At 41.5% G+C, this 24,880-nt stretch overlaps 1 protein-coding gene across 2 annotated transcripts in view; it reads left to right on the forward strand.

Moving 5' to 3' along the window:
• Window positions 1-24,880, forward strand: part of PARP8 (poly(ADP-ribose) polymerase family member 8) — a 166,712-nt gene that overhangs the window by 84,713 nt on the left and 57,119 nt on the right. Inside the window, exons 7-12 of one of the 2 annotated variants that reach the window (XM_073343909.1) lie at window positions 2,525-2,619; window positions 9,077-9,137; window positions 14,667-14,757; window positions 18,416-18,482; window positions 19,987-20,112; window positions 23,591-24,179. In XM_073343909.1, the coding sequence (XP_073200010.1) occupies window positions 2,525-2,619; window positions 9,077-9,137; window positions 14,667-14,757; window positions 18,416-18,482; window positions 19,987-20,112; window positions 23,591-24,179 (1,029 nt within the window). The remainder of the gene's footprint in view (window positions 1-2,524; window positions 2,620-9,076; window positions 9,138-14,666; window positions 14,758-18,415; window positions 18,483-19,986; window positions 20,113-23,590; window positions 24,180-24,880) is intronic. The other variant, XM_073343910.1, reaches the window with a different exon arrangement.

Here is a 24,880-nt window from a genome sequence, read left to right on the forward strand (position 1 = left end):
AAATATAACTTATTTGGACCTCATACAGTCTAACCAAACTATCAGTTTTGTTCTATGATCTTAAACTTCCATTGGCTGTTTCTATATGCAATGGAGGTGTGCAACGATACATTTCCTACTATATTATTCATACATTTTCAAGAGGAAAATGTCATGTTATGTCATGTTTCAGAGTAGCAGCCATGTTAGTCTGTATCCAAAAAAGAAAAGGAGTACATGTGGCACCTTAGAGACGAACAAATTTATTAGAGCATAAGCTTTCGTGACCTACAGCTCACTTCATCGGATGCATACAGTGGAAAATACAGTGGGGAGATTTTATGTATACAGAGAACATGAAACAATGGGTGTTGCCATACAGACCGTAACAAGAGAGATCAGGAAAGGTGAGCTATTACCAGCAGGAGAGTTGGGGGGGATGACCTTTTTTAGTGATAATCAAGGTGGGCCATTTCCAGCAGTTGACAAGAACATCTGAGGGACAGCAGAGGAGGCGGGGGAGGAAATAAACATGGGGAAATAGTTTTACTTTGTGTAATGACACACCCACTCCCAGTCTTTATTCAAGCTTAATTTAATTGTATCCAGTTTGCAAATTAATTCCAATTCAGTAGTCTCTCAATGGAGTCTGTTTCTGAAGTTTTTTTGTTGAAGAATTGCCACTTTTAGGTCTGTAATCGAGTGACCAAAGAGATTGAAGTGTTCTCCGACTGGTTTTTGAACGTTATAATTCTTGACGTCTGATTTGTGTCCATTTATTCTTTTATGTGGAGACTGTCAAGTTTGGCCAGTGTACATGGCAGAGGGGCATTGCTGGCACATGGCATATGACATTGCTGGCATATATCACATTGGTAGATTTGCAGGTGAATGAGCCTCTGCTAGTGTGGCTGATGTGATTAGGCCCTATGATGGTGTCCCCTGAATATATATGTGGACACAGTTGGCAACGGGCTTTGTTGCAAGGATAGGTTCCTGGGTTAGTGTTTTTGTTGTGTGGTTGCTGGTGAGTATTTGCTTCAGCTTCGGGGGGGGGGGGGGGCTGTCTGTAAGCAAACTATTTTCCCTTGTTTATTTCCCATCCTGCTGTTCTTGTAAAGTGCTGGAAATGGCCCACCTTGATTATCACTACAAAAGGTTCCCCCGCCCCCAGCTCTCCTGCTGGTAATAGCTCACCTTTTCTGATCACTCTTGTTACAGTGTGTATGGTAACACCCATTGTTTCATGTTCTCTGTGTATATAAAATCTCCCCACCATATTTTCCACTGTATGTATCCGATGAAGTGAGCTGTAGCTCACGAAAGCTTATGCTCTAATAAATTTGGTCGTCTCTAAGGTGCCACAAGTACTCCTTTTCTTTTTATCTTGGGTCATGTCACTTTTCTCTATATGGTTTATGGTGTTGTAGGCTATCAGTAATAATAACAAAGCGACGAGTTCTAAGTCACTTAAGTGCTTTTGAAAATTATATACTATATCCCTAATTAATTATTTTCGAGGTGATTGATTTCCTTGTCTCATGTGACTTTTTATCAGTTTATATTTTTGTTTTTAAAATGAAGTGGTTTTAGATTGGAGAAATATTAGCAAGTAGAGTTATACAAATCTAGGAAGAAAGGAGGACTTCAGTGAGACCAAGATTTCATACTGTATTTTTGGGTAGTTTCTATAGATCCCCATAAATTTCATTCCTATTAAATTCAATAGGATTTTTCGATAAGATATATTTATTATTATTACTACAACTACTTCTGCTACTGGTATTACTGTAGTGCTTAGGAACCTGAGTCAGGGACCAAGACCTCCTTGTGCTAAACACTCTACAAAAACAGCAAAAAAGACAGTCTGTGTCCCAAAGAGTTTACAATCTAAGCATAAAACAAGAGCAAACAGATAGTTACAGACAGAAGGGGGAGTACAAGGAAACAATGAGACAACATGGGTCAGTATGATAGAGAGTGGTCTCAGCATGCGAGTGGCCTAGCCTTTTCAAGTTTTTTGTAGGCATCATGCCAAAGGAGAGTTTGAAGGAGGAATTTGAAGGAGGACAATGAAGTGGCTCTGCCTGTATTTGAACTTGGAATGAATTTTGCCAATTTTACACAATTTTTGCAAATAAGTTCCTCCTTTCCTGTTGCACAGCCAGTTTGTTTTTCACCAGAAAAAAATGAAATTGGTCAAGTGCTAAGATGCCAAATAAACTCACCAACAGACTGACTTTTATCTTCATAGAAAAGGAAATATTGAAAGTGAAGCTTTCACTTTTTTCACAAAAATCCCATTGTCAATTTTTTCCTTTCTTTTTTTCATATGGCCTTAACAGCAGCTTGTGTTTTGGTAAAGTACCATGGTAAACATACCATCAATGGAACATGGAGGCGAACAATAGAAGAGAAAAGACCAGATGAAATTCACGAAACGACTTGAGTAACACTACCACATTGCACTTAGAATACTATGAAAATGTTGCTTCTAGTAAAAAAAATAAAATAAAAACACCCCCCATATTACATTTTTCTGCAGGTTAACTACGATGGAGAACTTCACAAGCACCCACAGCTGGAAGCTGATTTGACAGCAGTGAGAGAGATCTATGGGCCTAACGCAGTATCTCTCAGGTACATCATTTTATTGGGTAAAATTCTTGTCAGTTCTGTGGCTGGAAAAAGGACATGAAATTGGTAATCAGCAGCATGAGTTCAGGGAATGGAAGCTAGTTGGCTATATTCTGGCATGCTTGACATGTTGCAGATAGGCTTTTATGCAGGATCTCCATCACAAACTATAGAAAGGGCCATAACTAAGGCGACGATTCAGTCACAGGTATTTTTAGTAAAAGTCATAGACAGGGTGCCCGGCAATAAACAAAAATTCATGGCCCATAACCTATCGATGACTTATACTATAAATACCCCTGACTAAATCTTGGGGGGCACCCTAGGAGGATGCTTACGGGGGTGCCCTGGGAGCCCGCTGCTGAGGGGGGCCCGCGGCACCAGCTGCCGGGGGACGCTAAACAGTGGCTGCTCCAGCCACCCTGGGACCCCTGCCAGAGGCCGCCCCCGGGACCACTGCTCCGGCAGTCCCCAGGGCCAGCCGCATTGGTTGCTGCTCGGGCAGTTCCCGGGGCCAACTGCCCGGGACCACCTGAGCAGTGGCCAGGGCAGCTGGCTCCAGGGCCGCTCCAGCAGCAGGAGCCAGCTGCTTGGGCAGCCCTGGGGTCAACCACATTGATAGCTGCAGAAGTCTTGGAGGTTGCGGAAAGTCACGGAATCTGTCACTTCTGCGATCTCCGTGACAAAAACAAAGCCCTAGTCATAACCTACAGATTTCTAGGGGGATAATTTATATCAACTAAAGGAAAGTGAATGAACATTATGATGTAGCAGTGATGATTCTGAGCTCTGCTTTGTAGTGTTGTTGAACTTACTAATACAGCTGCCTATGCTCAGAACAATTTCTTAAGGCACCATCTTGTAAACATTAAAGTCAATGAGAGTGTTGCTTTTAACTTTAATGGGGACAGGATTGGGCTGTTATATTTTGATTAAAATTACTGTTAAGCATAATATAACTCAACATATTTGTTAAATTATCTTTGCTCTGTCATGTAGTCCATAATGTTTTCATGAGGTATTATTTTAATAATAATGATAAATACATTATGACCAGTAGGCAAGATTTAACACATCTGGTTGCAAAGTGATAGAGAAAATATCACCTTGATAATATGATATGAGACAAGAAATAAAAAACTAAACGGGACCTAATGATCATCTTGCATATTTTGCATATAACAATTTCCATGAACCTATATAATATGTTAACTATTTTATTCTAAGAAAAGAGATATTGTTTAAAACTAAGTTGTGTGGTGCTGCTGAATAACGTGCCCATTAATTTATCAAGTGTACATTTTAATGACATATATTTAATTCCTTGGATGATATTCCTAAAAGAAAAAAGTCTTCATTATCTGCCGTTTGAAGTTAAGTGGAAATTCAGTTGATTTAAAGGACATTGGAAATTTAAATCCAAGCAGTTGTACATGACTTAAGAAATGAATGAGATAATCATTTAGTTGTCAGACTGTTAACTGCTACACTGTGTGAAACTCTGTATACCTTTATAATATGTTCCCTCAGGCACTTAACATTACAACAATGAATATAACCTTTTAAAAATGTTAATGCATTTAATTTATTGAATAATCTGCTTCATTGTGGGCTATGCCATCTCTTAGGGCTCAATTCATTAGAATTTGGTATCTGTGACTGCTTCTGGCATGTGGAAAACTTTTGTGCCTCCTATGTTCTTCAGCAGTTGAGAATACCTATATATCTTTGGCAACCACAAAATGCAACGTTAGGCATTCAGTTTCATCCTCTTCTCTAATCCTAATTCCCTTACTGCACCAAATCCAGCTGACAGTGACATTGGGGGCACCCGCTGAATGAGACTATATCTAAGGGCATGTCTACATAGCTGCTTGGAGAGCACTTTCCAGTGTTGGTAGATAGACATACACTAGCTCTGCTCCAACTAGCATGCTAAAAATAGCAGAGTGACTGTGGCAGCACTAGTCACCCAAATACAATCCTGACCCTCTAGGTACATACTTGGGAGGCTAGCCTGAGTCACTGCCCATGCTGCTATGGCCACACTGCTGTTTTTCACCTGGTAGCTCAAGTAGAGTTTACGTGTGTCTGTCTGCCCATTCTGGGAAGCACTCACCCAGCTGCTGTGTACTTATCCCCTGTGAGGGTTGCCTCTTCCCCAGCTGTCTAATTATCGATCAACCAGAGAACTTTAAAGGTAAAAAGAGGAGTTTCTGCAGACACTAGGCATGCATGGTATATAGCTCCTCATCACGGAGCTCTGGATGCTAGAGGTGGGCAAACCCTTCACACGTTGTTTATTTGCCACATGAACCAAACCCCTCAGAGTCCGTTCACAGTGATTATTGAGGGATCAGCCTCTTGAAGGTTTGTTTGAAAGATCTCAAGAGCTGCACTACTACATCAGGACTATGGGATGACATCTGCTCCTGCCTCGCTGTAGGCTGTGGTAGAAGTATTTCCTAGCTCCTGCAGCTTTATTAGGGGGGGTAGCCCTAAAGTCCCTTATGAATGGGGGGTGGGCTTTAGAAAGCATGAAAATCCCTTGGTTGTACCCTTTTTATCTTCTCTTATTTCACTCAGCTTTTGTGTGTTTTGTCGTTTTGCCTACATTTTTATTTAATGGTGGGATTTTGCTCGAAGGCCCAGTCCTTCAACACTCACTCACTTGAGTAATATTAGCACTTGAATAGTCTCATTCAGTTTCATGGTCCTGCTTGCATAAATAAGCATTGCTCATAGGCTTTCAGGATCTGGCTTTCGGTTCTTCAAGCAATTTAATAAAAAATGTGAGACCTTTTGCACTTGTTGCATTTTAATACATGTTAGTGAGCTTAGCTACTTAGTACACACAGTATTGCAACATCTTAAATTTAGACCCTTTTCCAGCAGTGAGTTCCATGAAGCCAATACAGCTCCAGCTTCATAAAGCTCTGCCTTCACTAAGTTCATTGAAGGATCAAGTCCTGTGTCTATGTAGGCCTGGACTAAGCTGCTGAGCAATTGCCCTGTGGGCTGGTTCCTTCCATTGTCTGCAAGGCCAGTCTGCTGCTGTAGTTTGAAGTATATTGACAAAATATTTTCAAATGTTAAAGTTAATTTTTTGGTTTAATTCTTGCATGATTGTCAATTTATGCAGTCTCAGGCCACTGTTAAATTTAATAGATTGGCAGGGAGATCTTTCTTACCACCTCTACCTCAGGCTATGGAAGCAGTGGAAAAGGGGTGAAAAGAAAGCTATCCCATTTATTTGTGACAGCAAGCACTGGTCAATTATGGTTTGAAGAGGGACCATTTAATGAAAAAACACAGCTGATTCTGCTCTAAAATACTATCCACTTAAGTAATTTAGGTGGAAGAGGAACATAACACAAATTTTATGGCTAATGTACGTGAAAGGTAGTTGTTCTAGCCTATATTTTTCAACAGTTTTTTGATATGCTGAGGGAAGGTCACTGAAAGGAGACAAAAAATCAGAGGGGAATACAAAAGAGGAACCAGCACAAGCAAACCCATCACACATTAAATGTGAAAGTTCAAGCATTTTAAAATACTTACCTATGTGCACGAGTTAAAACTGCGCCTTGGGGAGTCCAGCACTAACTGCAAGTGGGAGATAACACAAACTAACACTGACCTTGATGACATTACAGGGTAGTCTTCAAGGTTCCGTTATTCTTTAGCGGTTTCTCCAAAATACTAGACAGACATTCAGTGGGTTTTGGGGGGAAGGGAGGTTGGGGAGGAGGGTGTTTCATCACATCAACTACACCTGTCACCTTGGTCTTAGCTTTTTTCATTTTTCTGAAACAGTTTGGAGACACTCTTTTTAGTAGCCCTTAGGGTTTCCCAGAGAAGGAACAGGAGTATGATTTCTCTCCTCCCCCCAAAAGGCCCCCAAACCTCTGGCTTTCTTTTTGCATCCCTCTTCAGCACATTAGTACCACAGAGGAACTATTTGGCTTTGGAGTGAGGATTTTCAGAGGTGTCTAAATGCAGAGGTCAATGAGAAGCCCTTAGGTACATTTGTAAGACTTGTAACGTCTTTTTGTATCTTTAGAGATTTAGTTCTTCCTTATTTTAGCGTTTCGCATACAAAAATTCAGGCTATAAACCATAACCCTCTCTGAAATGAAATGAAAGAAATGCCCATCTATTCAGTCTACATTTTTATTTAATGCCCATCTATTCAGTCTACTCTTCCTTGAAACTTGTCTCTAAGCTGCCAAGGATAATGTCTGAAATTTGACAAACAGACAAACTTCAGATATATGGGAATTCATTCAGTATTGTTCAGTTGATGAAAGATCCCATCCCCTGAGTTGTAACAGATCATAAACAAATAAAGTCAAAATGAAATTAGGAAAATATTACAGAAATCATCTGTGTAACCTTCCTCTCTGAACCCTCTCCATAGACCACTGGAAGTTAAGGCAAGATCCTGTCCTTACTCAAGTCAAAGGGAGTTTGCTACTGACATGAATGGGAGCAGAATTGACCCATACTGTTGTCCTGTGTCTTGGTCTGTCTGGCCCACATGTGAAATAAATATGGCACATTGGAGCAATAGTGGAGGCAGAACATTTTGGCATCAGTATGAAAGTATTAGTCTGCTTACACAGCTCGTGTTCAAGCAATTTTTCTACCCTCTATCAAGAAACCTACCATTATACATTTCATTAGTATTATGCACTTTGCTACCGTTGTACACTTTACTGCTCTCAGAAAAGTGTGCTCAACTTGCACAAACTTTAGAAACTTTAAAAACTGCATCAGAGGGCATCCAGTACTTTTTCAGTGACAGTTCCATGTCAATATAGCTGCTGCTTTGTTGTTGAACACTAGGTAAAGGATTCATTTGGCACTGTTACCTTATTCCACCATCCCCCTCCACCTCCAGCCCAATAAATAAATAAATAAATTAAAGAAAGAAATAAAAGGCTGAGCCAATGTCTGAAATCCACTTTTATGATTATAGTCAAAAGACTTTGCCCATCATGCTAGCACACAGAATACAGAAAAGATACAGGCAAGTAGATCTGAATAATCAGAAAGGAGCCAATTGGTTTTCTTTTTGTCTCCCTGTACTAAAGGAGTCAGCTTTTAACATGATGCGCATTATGCATCAGAACTATGATTTGTGGTGCAAATTCTTGGATTTTTTTTCTTTTTAAATTTTTTTCCCTAATGAAATCAATACCATTTAAAGGGACTATAATTTGTTCTGGGTTGGCCATACAGATGCACCTTACTATTGTGGCACCCAATGGAAAATACAACTTTAAAAAAAATCCTTTTGTAAAGTAAATTTAGTGTTACACTGATGTTACTGGAAAATGAAGTCCCTTTTATCTTCAAAGTAATCCAGAACAAACAACACCTGCTTAGACTTCCCCATGCTGCCTGACCAATGTGTCCCAGTTTGGTTCTGCGGGGACCAACTTTGTACAATGCAGTACAGCTCCCAGTGAGTTTTATAGAATTCAGTAATTCAAGATGGTGTGCAGTATATATGGTACAGCTGCAAAAAACTGAGGTATAGATACATGAGGCCAGATGTGCTCTTGTAGGTTCAGGGAGGCACAAATAGCACCTCCCTGCATCAGCCTGACCTGTACTGTTATAGGTGGATTCACCCCAGGGAGGCCAAGTGGTTATAATATTGAAGGTTTCCTTTGGCAAGGGGAGCTTTAACCTCCATTAATGTATACAAAGAAGCTCTGTCAGTGGCAGCTGTTAAAGGGAGGCAGTTAATTAACCTCTTCTCCCAGCTGTCCAGCCAGCATTGCACACTTTCTGAGATGGGCTAGACCCCTGTAAGCCTCTCAGGACTGGGGAGGTTGTAGGTGCTTTATGCAACTCATAGCAGACTTTCCATTACTAGGAGCCTTATACAAAGATCTGTGCCTGTTTCCATAGGTGAATCGTATCTATTGTTTGGGGAACAAACCCAAGCATTTAAGCGTGAATGATGGTTCAGTTTCTGTTCCTGTTCAGTCTTTACCAGTTATGATGCTGTTTGTAGCAGAGTGGATACCTTGTTCACTGAGAACTGGAATGGATTCAAACACTTCATTACACAAAGGCTGTCATTTCATTGCGGCCATGAGTTGTTAATGGCTTTTGGTCACTAAAAACCAAATGTGAACCAGTGACCTAGAGGTAAATAACTGTCATTTACCCAGTGATGTCCATTACAGACTATCCCATTATAATTCCCTTGAGCTATGCAGTTCCTCAGGTGTGATAATCTGTGTTACTGAGGGCTTGGAGTATTATTTGCAGAGGCTGTTAGTTGATCCCTTTCAATACAGCAAAAAGTCACCCATTATGGAAAAGTTCGCCTAACTTGAACTTTAATATCCATTACTGATTTTATTCTTAATACGATCTCTCCTCTCATAGATGCTCTTGGGCTGAACAGTAGCTGGAAAGTAATATAAGTCTTTACTTTCAGGGAATATGGAGCCATTGATGATGTAGACATTGATCTGCATATTGATGTTAGCTTTCTTGATGTAAGTAATCTAATCATATAATTATATAATGAACATTAGTACCCATTTAATTCTGTCCTATATGAGATTCTTTACAAGCTCCTGTCACATTATTGATTGCTACTCAATTCTCAGTGGAAACATTTTGCTGTCAATCTGCAAACTCATGACTAAGATATTTTTAGCTATTTATTTGCTACTTTCATATAGAATTGCCTTGCGAATAAACAAGGAGGACAATCTACATGATCACAATGGTTCCTTCTGGTTTTGGAACATATGAATTTGTGAATTGAGGCAAAGGTACTGCCACAGGGCCTAAGATATGTGGAACCACATCATATGCTCCCAGCGGGGAGACAACCTAGGATGAGTTTCACTTTGCATAGTTTGCCACCAGTGCTCCCTTCTAGGGAAGGGTTTGAGTGGCAAAGGACATAGATAACAGTGCTGCCCAGTCTCCCCTTCTCCCTGGAAACATAGTTCTTCTTCGAATGCTGTTCCTATGGGTGCTCCACTTCAGGTGTCAGTGCGTCCTGGTGCCGTCGATCAGAGTTTTATGGTAGCAGTGTCCATGCGGGTCATGCATGCCCAGTAGGTGTCTTGCAGTGCCACTGGTGTCGCATCCAACGCGCGTACAGCCCGAACCCTCCAGTTCCTTCTCAACCATCCTCGGCTGAAGACACAACTCTGGGGCAGTGTTCACTCTTCCCATACCTTTAGAAATAATAGTTAGGCAGTTAGAAAGTTGTACTTAGTGTTAGTGTTAGTTTTATTACAAAATTTTTTTTTACTTCTCCCGGTTTTACCCTCCCCATAGTTTCCTGCAGCGGGGTCAGTTAACTGTTCAAGATGCTGGCTCCCCAGGCTTTCAACAATGCGGTTCCTGCCTTGTGTGTTCAATGTCTCAGTGAGGCGCATATCCCACAAAAATGCACCCACTGTAGCAACCTAAAGGCGAGAGCCCGGCGCAACTGGGATCTCCGCCTCAAAATGGAGAAATCTCTCCAACCAGAGATGGACCACCGGCCTCCTCTCCGGGCACCCCCCCTTTAGGGACAGGAGACACGCCTTCCTCTAACAGACCGCAAACTTGCCTGTAAGGGACTTGGTACTGAGCGTCTCCTCAGGCACCATGCCCCTGGCACTGATATTGCAGTCTGCACCAGTAGAGAAAGCCAAGTCAGCACCGACCACCCCGACTAAACCGCCATCACATCTGACAGCACCAGCGTCGGCACCAATGGTACCGACCTCAGAAATGCCACTTAATCTGCTGCAACAGAGAGACTTGGCTACCTTGTTGGCACCGCAGTCCCCATGCTTGGTACCGAGGCTCTCCGGAATGTTTCAACGGGAATCCCTACACTTCTCAGACTGCTGTACATTTGTCCAGTGAAGACGATCATGATGATGTGCCAGAACCATGCATCTTCTCACCGCACCACTCATCACTAAAAAATTGAAGACCACCCTGGACCTATATGAGGTCCAAACATCCTTATAATCAGATGAGTTAACCTTCGTACAGACCATTGTGGATGTACCCACCAATGGCCTTCCCAATGCATTTGGCACACTGGGAACCCTGGGCAGCTTACAGAGGCTGTCACTCTAGACCACCCACAGCTCACAGAGGAGAGATGAGATGCACCCCTCGTCCCCCACCCCACAGCCAATGGAGGCTCAGGACATCAGGGAGGACACTGAGATGGGCGCAGATCAGGAAGCGAATTCTCCTGCACACAACTCTTCCTCCTCACCGGACAAAGCAAATAAGCCGCCACAGCCTACCTCGGCGGATGACTTCAAACAGTTCCTGGAGCTGTTTAAGCAAGTCGCCCAGAGCCATGACATCCCGTTGGAGGAAGTTCAGACGAACCAGCACAAACTGGTACAAATTCTGCAACCTTCCTCTACTTGCAGGATCGCTCTACCCATTAATGATGCAATTCTGGAACCGGCAGAGACAGTCTGACAGACACCAGCCTCAATAACGCCGACATGCAAAAGGGCAGATAGGAAGTATTATGTACCCACCAAAGGGGTGGATTTCCTCTTCTCCCACCCGCCTCCCAGCTCCTTGGTGGTCGATGCCGCCAATCAACACAGCAAACAACAGTTTAGATCAACCCCTCAAGATAAGGAACACCAGAAGTGCTCAACCTCTTTGGACAAAAAGTTTACTCCTCAGTGACCTTACAGTTGAGAGTCACCAATTATTCTGCTCTGTTAGCAAAATATGATTATGATAACTATAGGATATTGAGCTCTTTCACTGAGGAGCTTCTAGATGAGAAGCAAGCACAATTCAAGCACTATGCAAACCGTGAATAATGATCTTCCCCTACCTGGACAATTTCCTTTTCAAAGGTCCAACTCAACAAAAAGCACCGGACGCTGTCCAGAGGACGATCACACATCTGTTCAGGGATCTTGGGCTACAGATAAGTAAACGAAAATCCACTCTAGTCCTTCTCCAGCAACTGGACTTCATTAGGGCACATCTCAGTGCTGTAGAAGCCAAGACATTCCTGCCCCTGAACAGATCCACAACTCCGACAAATCTTATCACAGAGGTAAGAATCAGCCCCCAAACACCAGCTCGTACTGTCCTACAGCTGCTAGGACACAAGGCAGCCTCAACATTCGTGGTACAACATACAAGACTACATATGTGCTGCCTTCAGGGCTGGTTGAGCTCGGTTTACATACCCAGGAAGCACAGCCTGCACAAACGACTTACAGTACCACCCTGTGTCCTGGACTCTCTACACTGGTGGACAAGACCAGAAAATGTATGTGTGGGCATCCCATTCCAACAGGAACCCCCATCAGTAGTAATCACGACAGACATTTCGCTGATAGTCCGGGGGGCCCACATGCATCAGCATATGGTTCAAGAAAAACTGTCTCTTGCGGAGACTCAGCTACACATCAGTCTACTAGAGCTATGTGCAGTCCGCAATGTCGGCAGACACTTCCTACCTCACATAAAGAACAAATCAATTTGTATAATGACCAACAACATTGCCTGCATGTTTTACATCAGTCTGCAAGGAGACACTCAATCTCACTCACTGTGCACCGAAACCATGAAAGTGTGGAACTGGTGCATACACCACAACATAAACATTTCAGCCTCCTACCTTCTCGGCTGTCAAAACACAATGGTGAACACGCTAAGCAGGTATTTCTCTCAAGACCACAAATGGGAATTGAACGAGGGAGTCCTGCTATCCATATTCTGCTGGTGGGGCACTCCACTCATTGACCTGCTCACATCCCCGACAAATCACAAATTCATAATTTTCTGCTCGAGAGCAGGAATGGAACCACGATCACTGGGGGACACCTTCCTCATCACATGAGATGCACAATTCATGTAAGCATTCCCACCAGTTCCCATGATATCACACATGATACGCAAGATATGCCTAGACAAGGCCAGGGTCATCCTCATAGTTCCAACATAGCCCAGGCAAGCCTGGTACCCTTACCAGATGCATATGGCGATATGCGCCCCTCGAGCTCTCCCTCCCCATCCAGACCTGCTGTCTCAGAACAACTGTCACGCTCTTCACCCCAATCTGCAGAAACTCCACCTTCAAGCATGGCTTCTGCATGGTTCCACTATGGCGAACTTGCCTGCTCGGAACAAGTCAAACACGTATTACTAAACAGCAGGAAAGTGACCACATGTAATACTTACCTTCAAAAATGGAAGAAATTATCCTCCTGGTGTCAAGAAAAACATGTGACAGCCTCCACAACACCGCTACCATTAGTGCTGGAATACCTACAGGAGCTGAAATGCTCGGATTTAGCAGTGAGCTTGATCAAAGTCCACCTCGTGACCAGAACAGCATTCCATCATGAGATTGATGGGACATCGATCTTTGTGCACCCCATTACTAAACACTTCCTCGTGGGTCTCCAGAACATTTACCCAGAGGTTTGTCAACCTATTCCAGCCTGGGACCTCAATGTGGTATTGAAATGCCTCACCAGAATGCCATTTGAATCCCTAGCCACCTGCTCCCTACTACATTTATCCATGAAAGTGGCCTTTTTGGTCACTATTACTTCCACCAGATGGGTCAATGGGATAGGGGCTCTCATGGCCGATCCTCCCTACATAATATTCTTCAAAGACAAGGTCACTCTGTGCCTGCATCTAACATTTCTACCGAAGGTAACATCATCCTTTCATATGAACCTACCAGTCCATCTTCCTACATTCGATCCTAAGGCTCACAAGACTCCAACAGAGTCCATCCTGCATACATTGGACTTCAGGCAGGTGTTAGCATTTTACCTGGAAAGGACCAAACCTTTCCAGAAGTCTAGACTTTTTGTTCCTACTACTGAGTGTTCAAAAGGCTGCACGATATCCACTCAGAGATTGTCTAAATGGATCTCCACATGCATTCAACATTGCTATCATATTCAAAACTTGGACCCTCCTACACACATCACAGTGCATTCCACATGATTCTTTATAGCATTCCTAAACAATGCTCTGATATTAGAGATTTGCAGGGCGGCCACTTGGGCCTCTGTCCACACATTTACTGAGCACTATGCTATCACTCAAGACTCTAGGGCTGACGCCCAACTGTGGCTCTAACCACAGTTACCTCTGTGACTCAAATGAACCCGAAGTCCCTCCTGCCTTCTGAGGGGCACTTCTCTACAGTCACCTGAAGTGGAGCACCCACAGGGGCAGCACTCGAAGAAGAAGAGAAGATTACTCACCTTGTGCAGTAACTGAGGTTTTTCAAGATATGTGTCCCTGTGGGTGCTCCACTACCCACCCTCCTCCCCTCTACTTCGGAGTTCACCATTAGGACTCTGCTGTAGAGAAGGAACTGAAGGGCTCAGGTGTTGCACGTGCTAGACATGGCACCAGCAACACCGCAAAATGCCTGTTGTGCATGCGTGACCTGCGTGGATACTTCCACCATATATCTCCCATTGATTGTTCTGGGACACACCAACACCTGAAGTGGTGTACCCTCCCAGACACACATCTCGAAGAACCGCAGTTACTGCACAAGTTGAGTAACCTTCTCTTTCTCGTGCCATTATTTTCTCATTTTGCCATCACATCTGTGCAGTAACCTCCCTTTACAAGGGTGGAAGTTAATGATTCTAGGAACAGCATCTGTACTGATATAATTTCCCCAGGTAAATGTGGTACACAGGATGGTTCTGTCTGCCCCTGAAACCTCATGAATACCTGACTCTCCTGTGATGGGATTTCTTTAGTCTCAAGGGAAGGGGCAATATGCCATCTGGTTTCTTCTAGCCCTCTACTGTGGGACCAGTTGTATTTCCCACCCTGTTCACTCCTTTTGCTCTCCCCTTGAGCCAGTATCTCCTAGTGGATGGAGCATAGGCGAGGAGTGGGCAAACAGATGAAAATAATAGCTTAGATGACTACATTCCATTGAATATTTCACCAGCATAAGGGTTGACTGACAAAACATAAACAGTTCCTGAGGATGGCTAATGATTTTTGTTGTTTTTCTTTTTCTCTGGAATCAGGAAGAGATTGCTGTGGCTTGGGATGTAATCCGTACAGAACCTATAATAGTGCGATTGCACTGTTCACTTACACAGTACTTAAATGGTCCAGGTTAGTCACATTTGCATTTTTCCTGTGCCATGTACGATGTTGTAGTTGTGAGCCATGTAGAGAGTAGCAGATATACATGTTCATTGCTAAAGCCCCAATTCTGAAAATATATCTGCACATGTTTAACTTCACTATCATGAGTGGTCCCATTGATTTCAAGTTAAGCCCCTGGGTAAGCGTTTGCACAATCAATAGTAAGGGTATGTCTACACTGCCCTGCAGTTTGGACTAAAAGGGTGTTGACAGCAGGACACACCAAAGTGCTGCGCTATAACTCCCCTATGTGGATACTGCGAATGTGAATGTAAAAAGTCTTGGGTTTGCACCTCTTCAAAGAGGACTACATTAGTGCAGACTCGGACCTGCATATTCGTGCCCATAGCATCCACACGAAGGAGTTACAGTACAACAGTTTTATGTGAACTGCTATTCACACCCACTTAGGTTTCCAATCCTGCCTCTCAGTTCAGATCTATGTGAGAGAATTCTGCCACTGAACGATGAAGATATTTTTTCAGTCATGATTTGTCTGGGAAAAATACCCTCGTAATCCATTTCTTAGGGAGTCCATTGTCTGCAGCTGCTCTTTGCAAGCTGTGTTCTGTTCATTATATCAGTATCTTATTTGTGTTTGGCTTAGTGTCTTGTTTCACTACATCTTACTATTTTAATATTTTTTTTATAAACGTTCAGGTGTTTATTTATTGCAAATAGCTATTGTAACTTTATGTTAACATTTATTATTGTTAGCCAACTCCAATATGAAATCAAAATTCTAATACACTCAGCAACAGAGAGTAAACTTTGCAAATCCTTATCCAGCTGGATATGTTCTAGCAAGACCATAAACGACAATAAAACTTCTGCACTTTTGGCAAGGCTAAAACAGGACTTATAGACCCCATCCTGCAGCTAACTTTGTGCAGAAGCTCCCTTGAGCCTCATGCAGTCAATTGCAGGATCAAGGCAAGAGACAGGTGCTTTGCCGTTATTGATCTTATGAGTCTGGTGCAGTTGCTGTTTCTGCCAGTGATTTTCAGTAAAAAAGAACAATGAGATCAATCTCACATATTAATATATGAGGGAACTCTCTCTCTCTCTTCAACCTTTCCCCATGAAACACTGTTCTGAGTAATAACTTGTTATTACCTTATGATATGTATATCTTTCCTTTTGTGTCTGCCATTCACTGATGGAAGAAACAGATGTACCATATGCTCAAAGAGAGGCAAAATATGTCTGGCTGCTGTTTCACATGTGTTATACAGAATACACGTGTTTTGAAACTTCTGTTCTTATTTAGTACCTAGCCAGATTATTACCAATGTGTTCTTTTCCATTTTTTATGAGTAGCATGGAATTTTTTATATTGATAAGATACCTTTAGGTTCCTGTTTAGGGACTAGATGGAAAAAATGAATATATGTATATGTGCAAGGTAGCCCAACACATGCCATTAAAAGATCCTGTTTTCACTTGCATATAATTTGCCAACTTTAACTGTTTAAGGTGAATATATATATTAAAATGCAAAACAAAACCCATTCAGTAGAGTATAGTTTATGGACAGAAATAGATATTTGTCAAGAATTCATTTATCTGTACTATGATCCGTACTAGAAACAATATTAGGAATGGAAGCAATGGCTTTTCCTTACTAAATGATATCACTGGTCTATCAGGCATAGGTGCTGGGGGTGCTGCTGCACAGCACCCTCACTATACAAATTTTTCCAGCTCCACTGCCATCAGGTCTGGTATCCTGCTTCTGGCAGTGTCCATTACCTGATGTTTAAAAGGAAGTGAAATGCACCTGGCAATTCTGAAATGCAGCACATCCCATGCTAATTGTGTGGAAAGGGGCTCCTAAACCCTTCAGGCAATCATCTTATGCTCTGAAATATGAGATTTAGTTACACTTTAGAATTTATAAATCTAAATACATTGTTACTGCTAATCACATTATCCATCTTTTTGAAAATCCAACCACAGTTTGTCTCAGAAAGATTAAACAGCATTTAAATAATAGCACTGCACAAAAGGATAAAATAATCAACTGATGTTTCTTTGAAAGAAAGGATATTTGAGGGAGACGGAAGATATTTTTTGAATTATTTGCAAATGAAACAATCATTCTAAAGAGCACCTGGCAAACAGTGGCATTTCAGATTAGAACTGGTATTTTTATTGCCTTTTTTTAAAAAAAAATAATGATCAGAATAACATATGCTTAAAAATCATGATTTCATTCTGATAAAAGTTAACTTCAAATATTGAGCCAAATCTTTAGGATCTCTTTTTTTCAGTGTAATCATTATAGTTCTTTTCTTTTCTTTTAATAATGAAATGCACTTGTTTTGACCACATCAATGCTTGTAATATATGCTGGTTATTATCCTGCCTCAAAGAATTGAGATTTTTTCAGTAAGTGCTTGGTGCCATCTGCCACTTCAATCTATTAAATGTTACAAAAGGATTTTGGTAATGCTAGAAGTGGAAGCTTGTTTCCAGCCTCCATGTCTTATGTTTTCAATTATCTGAGCCAGTAAATATGGGCGTGCTGATGGTGGGAATGGTATGAGATCTGTACCCTATCGCATGAATGGCGATGTCTGAGCTTCCTTGATGAAAGTTCATTGGCTATTGGGATTCATACATGATGCAGTCAGATGATAAGCACTATGGATCTTTTACTGAAATGCCTTCAAAAAAGAAACCCTACAGATAAAATAAATTGGTAGGTTTTCTTTACATTCTAAGAAATAGAGACAGGGAACAGAAAAATGCCTGAGTAGAGTTTGACTGTCTCTGCATGCTGACAGAATGGGCTAATTCTACTGTCCTGTAATGGTTCAGGGAAACTTGAATAAATTAAATTTTCATACAGAAAAGGTTTTTTCTTCCAAGCAGAATTACCTTCTGCAACAAAAATATTCCAGTTTTCCTGCACTTTTAAAAAGGTCTGGAATGAGCATTGGGTAGGAAGGCCTCTCAGAGAGGAAACACTTTGCTCCAGAAAATATGGTGTAATGCTGATGAGATACTAAAGGACCTAAGGCAAGTCCTCTTTCGGGAAGAATCTAATTCTACCCTCAGTCAGCCTGTTGTGAAAACAGGGGAACACTGTTGATTTCAGTGAGGTCGCTTTCCATTTACATGGTGTAATTGAGGGCAGAATTTGGTCCAAAGTCCCAAAGGGCTTTTAAAGAATAGTGAACAGTAAATAAAGAAAGCCAAGTAATGGAACCTCTACTTCTGCACCAAAAAGAGATTAAATGAGTAAGTAAATCAGTACGTCTTTTGAAGGTGAGGGAAGGTAATGCTCCCTGCAAAAAGAGATGTAAAAGACTAGGACAGTTCACTTGGAAATGAGATGGCCATGGCTGGAGTTGGGTTGCTGAACAGGGTGGGCCGATACTCTGAAGTGGTACTCAGGTTCTTGGCTGGCTGGTTCTTGCTCATGTGTTCAGGTTCCAAACTGGCTCAGACAACAGTACTGCCCTCACCATTGTTTCCATGGTGTTTCCGAAGTATAAATTAGCACAGAATACGGCCTGTAAATATCAAACCACTAATAGAATAAGTAGGTCTCTGTGATACCCTGTTCTAGCATGGCAATTCCAATTTACACATATCACCAATATCACATTTTCTGCAGTACCTACCGTGGATGTATTTCAGATCTCTACTAAGGAAAGATTTGGGTTGGGACATCAGCTGAAAAAGTAAGTTCTGGAAGAAATTTGATACGATCTTGCTTAATGCATTGTTGTTATAATCATCTTATGTTAGCTCTTGTGTTGGGTCAAGAAACATTTAACAGATGAGTTGTAGTTCTCTTTGGACCAAATGGCTCCTGACTGCTTTTTCAGTTAAAAAGTTCACCCCTCACCTTTTCAAATTGTTTTGACAGTGGTGAAAAATAACAGGTAGTCCCTGTAAATGTTTCCCTTTCCCTTTACTGGAGTTTTATAAACTACTGTCTAAAGTGTGTGAAATTAAAGAGGATGCAGCTAAGAATCACAGAATCGTAGGACTGGAAAGGATCTCAGGAGGTCATCTAGTGCAGTAATAACTAACTGTTATTAGTTAAAATTCTGACGATGCATCTTTTTGCAAATTCTCATTATTGAGATTAATTAATAATATGAATAATTGCTATTAATAAAATGACAAGAATGTAAGTTTAAGGGTACGTCAACACAGCAAAAACAACTCTGCAGGCTCATAGCCTGGATCAACTGACTTAGCTCGTGGGGCTTGCACTGCAGGGCTAAAAATAGCAGCATAGACGTTCAGGCTCAGGATGGAGCCCTGGGCTGTGAGGCTCCCCTCCCTCCCCCTGCCAGGTTTCAGAGCCTAGGGCTCTGACTCCCAACAGCTACACAGTTATTTTTAGCCCTGAAGCACAAGCACAAGTCAGTTGACCTGGTCTCTAAGAGTCGCTGCTGTGGGGATTTTTTTTGCTGTGTAGATGTATCCTAAACATCTACACCTTAAAAAAAAAAAAAAAAAAGGCAGTTTGCTTCCATAAAGAAATCTTTCGCTGGTAGGTTTAAAGAACCAATCAGAAACAATCAGCACAGTGTTTTAATAACCTTGCAGATTAATTAACATTATTAAAAATCTGTGCAGTAATTTGAAATTGAGAAAAAAGTAATCAGTTCCTAATACTACATTTCATTCCTTATAGTACCGATGAGTTGTACATTAGATAGCCTTTACAAGAGGCATACACAATGCATTTTTGTGTAATACATTTTGTCAAGCAGAGGGGGGAGACCTGTGATTGTACATCTACATAACTATGCAGTTAAGTCAAAAATTTTGAATAGCCACAGGTCTCATGGTCCCTCATCACGTTTGAGGGCAAGAAGATCTTCATCTTTTGAAAATCTATGAAATAGCCAGTTAAGCCAACACTACCATCTACTTTAACAGTACCACCCATACATCTCAAATCTAAACGCTCTCACAGTTTCTGCATCTCTATGACAAAGATACTTTTACGTCTTTCATCTTTGATATGTGTATGATGTATACTTATATAGCTTTTATCAATAACATTGTCATTTTTTAAAGAGCCAAGTACTGGCCTCAATCCACCCATGTGACTCTCAAGTTCTTCATTTAGAATGAGGCCACTACATGGCTTTAAATGATGAAGGTACAGTTGTTGGCTTTACAATTACTGTGACTTGGCTATGATTGTCTTTTCCTCCTTTACAGAATAATGCAGACGTTTGTTACACAGCAATGGAAAAATAGCAAAGAAAAATCAAATTGTACGCACAATAAGAAAGTGTCTGAGAAAAAGGTGAAATCCCCTCTGCACATCTTTTCTACATTGCGCAGGTAATACTAAGCAAAATGCTTTTATTATCATATGCTGTTCAAATTCCACAGCATACTTAACAAGATTTAGCAGTTTAGCAGAAATGTTGACTTTTCTCCAAAGAGAAGTATTCTGTTTATACCTTACCTCTTGGGTCTTGTGCCCTCACCTTGTATGATTTCAAGAACTAACTAGGAACTTCAGCTGTTGTCAAGATTATTCCAGGGGGGAGCGTTTTCATGTCCTACACTCTAAAAGACCCTGACTCATCTAGTACAGGAAATCACTCATTTTATACTGTTAAACTTGGCTGTGTGTGCTATTATTAGTTTAGTAGGCAGACTGTTATTTTATTAACCATAGTTAAGGCTAAAATTTTGTCATGGTTATCTTTAGTAAAAGTCACGGACATGTCACAGGCAATAAACAACAAAAATTCAGGGAAGGCGTGACCTGTCTGTGACTTTTGCTGCTGCAGCTCCATGGTTTCTGGTGGCGGAGAGCTGTGAGCTGCAGGGTGAGCATAGAGAAAATGGGACATCCCAGCCACTCGCCCGAGTTGTTACCCCTCTCCACACACACACATTGCTGGAACCCTGTGGAGGACCCCCTCAGGAGTCTGTCACTTGTCACTGGAACTTTGCAGGGGGTCCCGTGTCGCTGTTGTTGCCTGTCGCTGGAACCGTCTCAGGGCCCGCAGGCTGAGTCCGGCAGTCCCTGGGGCTGAAGCAGAGAATGTCAGGGAGGTCTCTAGAAGTCAGATTCCATGACCTCTGTCAGGGTTCCTTCCCCACTCTGAACTCTAGGGTACAGATGTGGGGACCCGCATGAAAGACCCCCTAAGCTTATTCTTACCAGCTTCAGTTAAAAACATCCCCAAACTTTGCCTTGGCCTTGAACAGTATGCTGCCACCACCAAGCATTTTAAACAAAGAACAGGGAAAGAGACCACTTGGAGACGTCTTTCCCCAAAATATCCCCCCAAGCCCTATACCCCCTTTCCTGGGGAAGGCTTGATAATAATCCTCACCAATTTGTACAGGTGAACACAGACCCAAACCCTTGGATCTTAAGAAAAATGAAAAATCAATCAGGTTCTTAAAAGAAGAATTTTAATTAAAGAAGAGGTAAAAAGAATCACCTCTGTAAAATCAGGATGGAAAATACTTTACAGAGTATTCAGATTCAAAACACAGAGGCTCTTCCTCTGAGCAAAATCTTAAAGTTACAGAAAACAGGAATAAACCTCCCTCTTAACACAGGGAAAATTCACATAAAACAAAAGATAAACTAATCCGCCTTGCCTGGCTTACCTATACTGGTTGCAATATTGGAGACTTGGATTAGGATGGGTTGGAGAAGATGGATTTCAATCTGGCCTCTCTCAATCCCAAAAGAGAACAAACACCTAAGCAAAGAGCACAAACAAAAGCCTTTTCCCCTCCTCCGCCCCCCCCCCCCCCATCAAGATTTGAAAGTATCTTGTTCCCTTATTGGTCCTTTGGGTCGGGTGCCAGCCAGGTTAGCTGAGCTTCTTAACCCTTTACAGGTAACAGGATGTTGCCTCTGGCCAGGAGGGATTTTATAGCACTGTATACAGAAAAGTGGTTACTCTTCCCTTTATATTTATGACAACCTCCATGACATAAACATAGCCTTAGCCATAGTATCCTGCTAGTTTTATTGTGTCCAAGTTTCCTTTTCATAATTGTATTTTTCTTCACTTTCAGAAAAAATGTGTATGATATTTCAAGGGGTAAGGGGCCTGATTTTCAGAGGTGCTGAGCAGTGACTTTATTTGGAGGCATGCATGCTCAGCACCTCTGAAAATCAGTCACCAGGACTTGAAAGGCCCAATCCTGGAAGTACGTATACACATGAATAACTTTCCTCATGTGAATAGTCCTTTTGAATCCCATGGAGTTCATACTACCATGAGTAAAGTTATTCATGCGCTTAAGTGCCTTTGTGTCTTTTAGGGGTGTAGTTCACCTGATGTAGCACTTTTTTCTAATTTTGAGGGATTGGCTGATCACCCCCTCTTTGGCTTTGGGTGATCGTTTGAGCATCTCTGTTGCTTGATGAATTTCTTGTATTCTAAGTTTCACATGTAACAGTGAGTGGTACAACAGAAACAGACTGGCGATGGGTTGGATACTGTATCCATACAGAGGTGTCAAGGGGTATTTATATTGACAGGAAATAAAAGAGGAAGATGGAATTGTGAGCCAGAGGCTTTCGCACTTTGTACCAAACATTCACACAGGTTGTAGCATGTCAAAACACACACACACACACTCTTCCTGGGGTTTGGTTTTATTCACAAAGTGAATACAAAAGCCAACCCAATCTTTCTCCCCTAGACTCAGCTGCAACTAAAATTCCTCTCCAAAGACTGTTTAGCCCGTACGCTAAGCATCCTTTCTTTGTTAGAGTACCACTCTCATCTCCCTTATATCCATGTATGGTAATGAATCATTTACAAGAGTGAGTCAGCATATTTCACTGAACATTTTCCAGCAGGATCACCATTTGCTAACAGTATGGATAAACACTGCCAGCCTGTTAAAGGGATGTTTTCCCTTGGGATTTTATTTCTCTGCTTTTTGAGCAAACCAAAAAAGTTTCACTTTGGTATGAGGATGGAAAAATGATTCAGGAAGATTTAATTTTGCCTGATACCAGCTCTCTTAGTACTAGGCAAACAAATTTTAAATATTAGAAAAAACGATCCAGATCATATGAATGTTGCTTCATTTGTGTGTTGATTCTTTGTTTTCTTGATACGCATATTAGGCCTGATTACTCTCTTACATTACGCTGCTGCCAATCAGGAGTACACGGAAGTAAAACCACTTGAAGTGAGAAGAGAATCAAGCCAAATTGTCTTCTACAAAATAATCAGATTATTTGGGGGGAGGAGGTTTGGTTTTTTTTGTTTTGTTTTGTTTTGTTTTTTTAAGAATTGTTTCAGTTGAGATAAATATGAGTGACTGGATACAAGCTTCTGCAGCAGTTAAAATACTAAGAGCCCGTTATGACCTGCAATTGATCTGCATGCAGAACTCCTCTGGCTTGTGGTGTCTAGAAATTAGCATGGCTTGAAAGAACCATGCCAAAACAATTGTTCAAGAAAAGTAGACTTACCCTTTTGATTGAAGAAGTCCATTGCTCTACGTGAAAAATATGGCCATGATTCTCAAAAATAGGTGCCTAAGTAAATGGCCTGATTATGAATTTAGGAGCCTAAATTTAGGCACCTATTTTTTTTTTTAAATCATGGCCTATGCCTATAGCTAGTCAGATACACAGATATACATGCTACTTATTATATACTTTTAGGAATTAAATCTGTATACAAATTTGCATAATTCATAAATGTCAGTCTTTCTTCTGCTTTAAACAGATATTTTTAAATAATACCTTGTTTATATGTGTGTTTATATGTAAAGTTGCTTGTTTATTGTTTCATGGAGTTTTTTATTGTTCCTGTACTAGGTTTTCCCCTTATTTATTTTTAAGGTCGCCAAGTTATCCTCCACCTGGCTGTGGTAAAAACAAATCAAAACTGAAATCTGAACAAGATGGCATCTCCAAAACTCACAAGCTGCTGCGAAGGACTTGTTCTAGCACAGTTAAGGCTGAGGATGTGTGTGCCACAAAGTCTCACAGAACTTTTGGCCATTCATTGTCTAGTGATCCCAGGGCTGAGCAGACAATGGCTATTAAATCACACAAACTGTTGAATCGTTCTTGCGCTGCAACTGTCAAGCAAGAAGAATGCATCACTCTAAAGCCCCAAAAACTCCTAAGCAGATCGTGTTCTGGGGATCCTCGATGTGAGCACAATAGCACCTTGAAGCCTCACAAACTGTTAAGCAGGTCTTATTCCAGTAATCTTAGAATGGAAGAATTAGATGGACTGAAGAATCACAAGTTACTCAGCAAGTCTTACTCCAGTGCTCCTAAGTCATCCAAAATGGAGTTTTTCAAGGAACCCACCATAGCAGAGGGCAGGAGGCTCTCTCTTACCTCAGGGCTTATTGGTATCTTAACACCATCTTCCTCATCACCTTCACAAGCTACTGTGCGTAATAATCATTATTCTTTCTGTTTGTATGTTTTTCCTTTCGTTTTTTTTTTAAAATGGATTAATATCCAGGGCATACGTAAATGCATACATCAAGAAGAATTTAACATTAAATAAAACACATTGGAAATTACCTTTTTGGCCAGTATTGAACAGTTGCCTGCACACATACACATCTGTCATACTGACTGGGACCACAGAGGCTAAGACTGAGTTTTTATGTCTCCCCCTGAGTAAGGGGCAGCATGCTGCTGCTGTGCCATAGGAGCAGCACAGTCACATAGTTCCTTCCCTGGTTCCTCTCTTGCTCCATGGGGGAAATAATCTGCTGATGGCCCCATCCGGTAGTAAGTTCTTTCTCCTTTCATGCTGGTCAGCACATTGAAGGGAGTGTAGTTGAAGCTGTACCCACTCCTTGTAGGCACTGGTGTAGGTGAAGAGTAATATTCAATGGATGTATGCTTGCTCCATAGCCTGTGCACAGACTGGTGATATGGGTAGGTTGAGCAGGGGATTGAAGCCCATTTTTCCCCTTTGCAGCCACCTGGGGCAAGTCCCATACATGCCCATAGAGTTGTTCTTGTTTTGGGTTGGGAAATCCAACCCAAAGGGTTAACATGTATTTTACTAAACATAGAAAACACACTTCAATGTTAGTTCTGTCTGTAACTGATCACTACAAATAGGAAGGATGTTTA

Source organism: Lepidochelys kempii, chromosome 5 (genome assembly GCF_965140265.1).
Source record: "Lepidochelys kempii isolate rLepKem1 chromosome 5, rLepKem1.hap2, whole genome shotgun sequence".
NCBI lineage: Eukaryota > Metazoa > Chordata > Testudines > Cheloniidae > Lepidochelys > Lepidochelys kempii.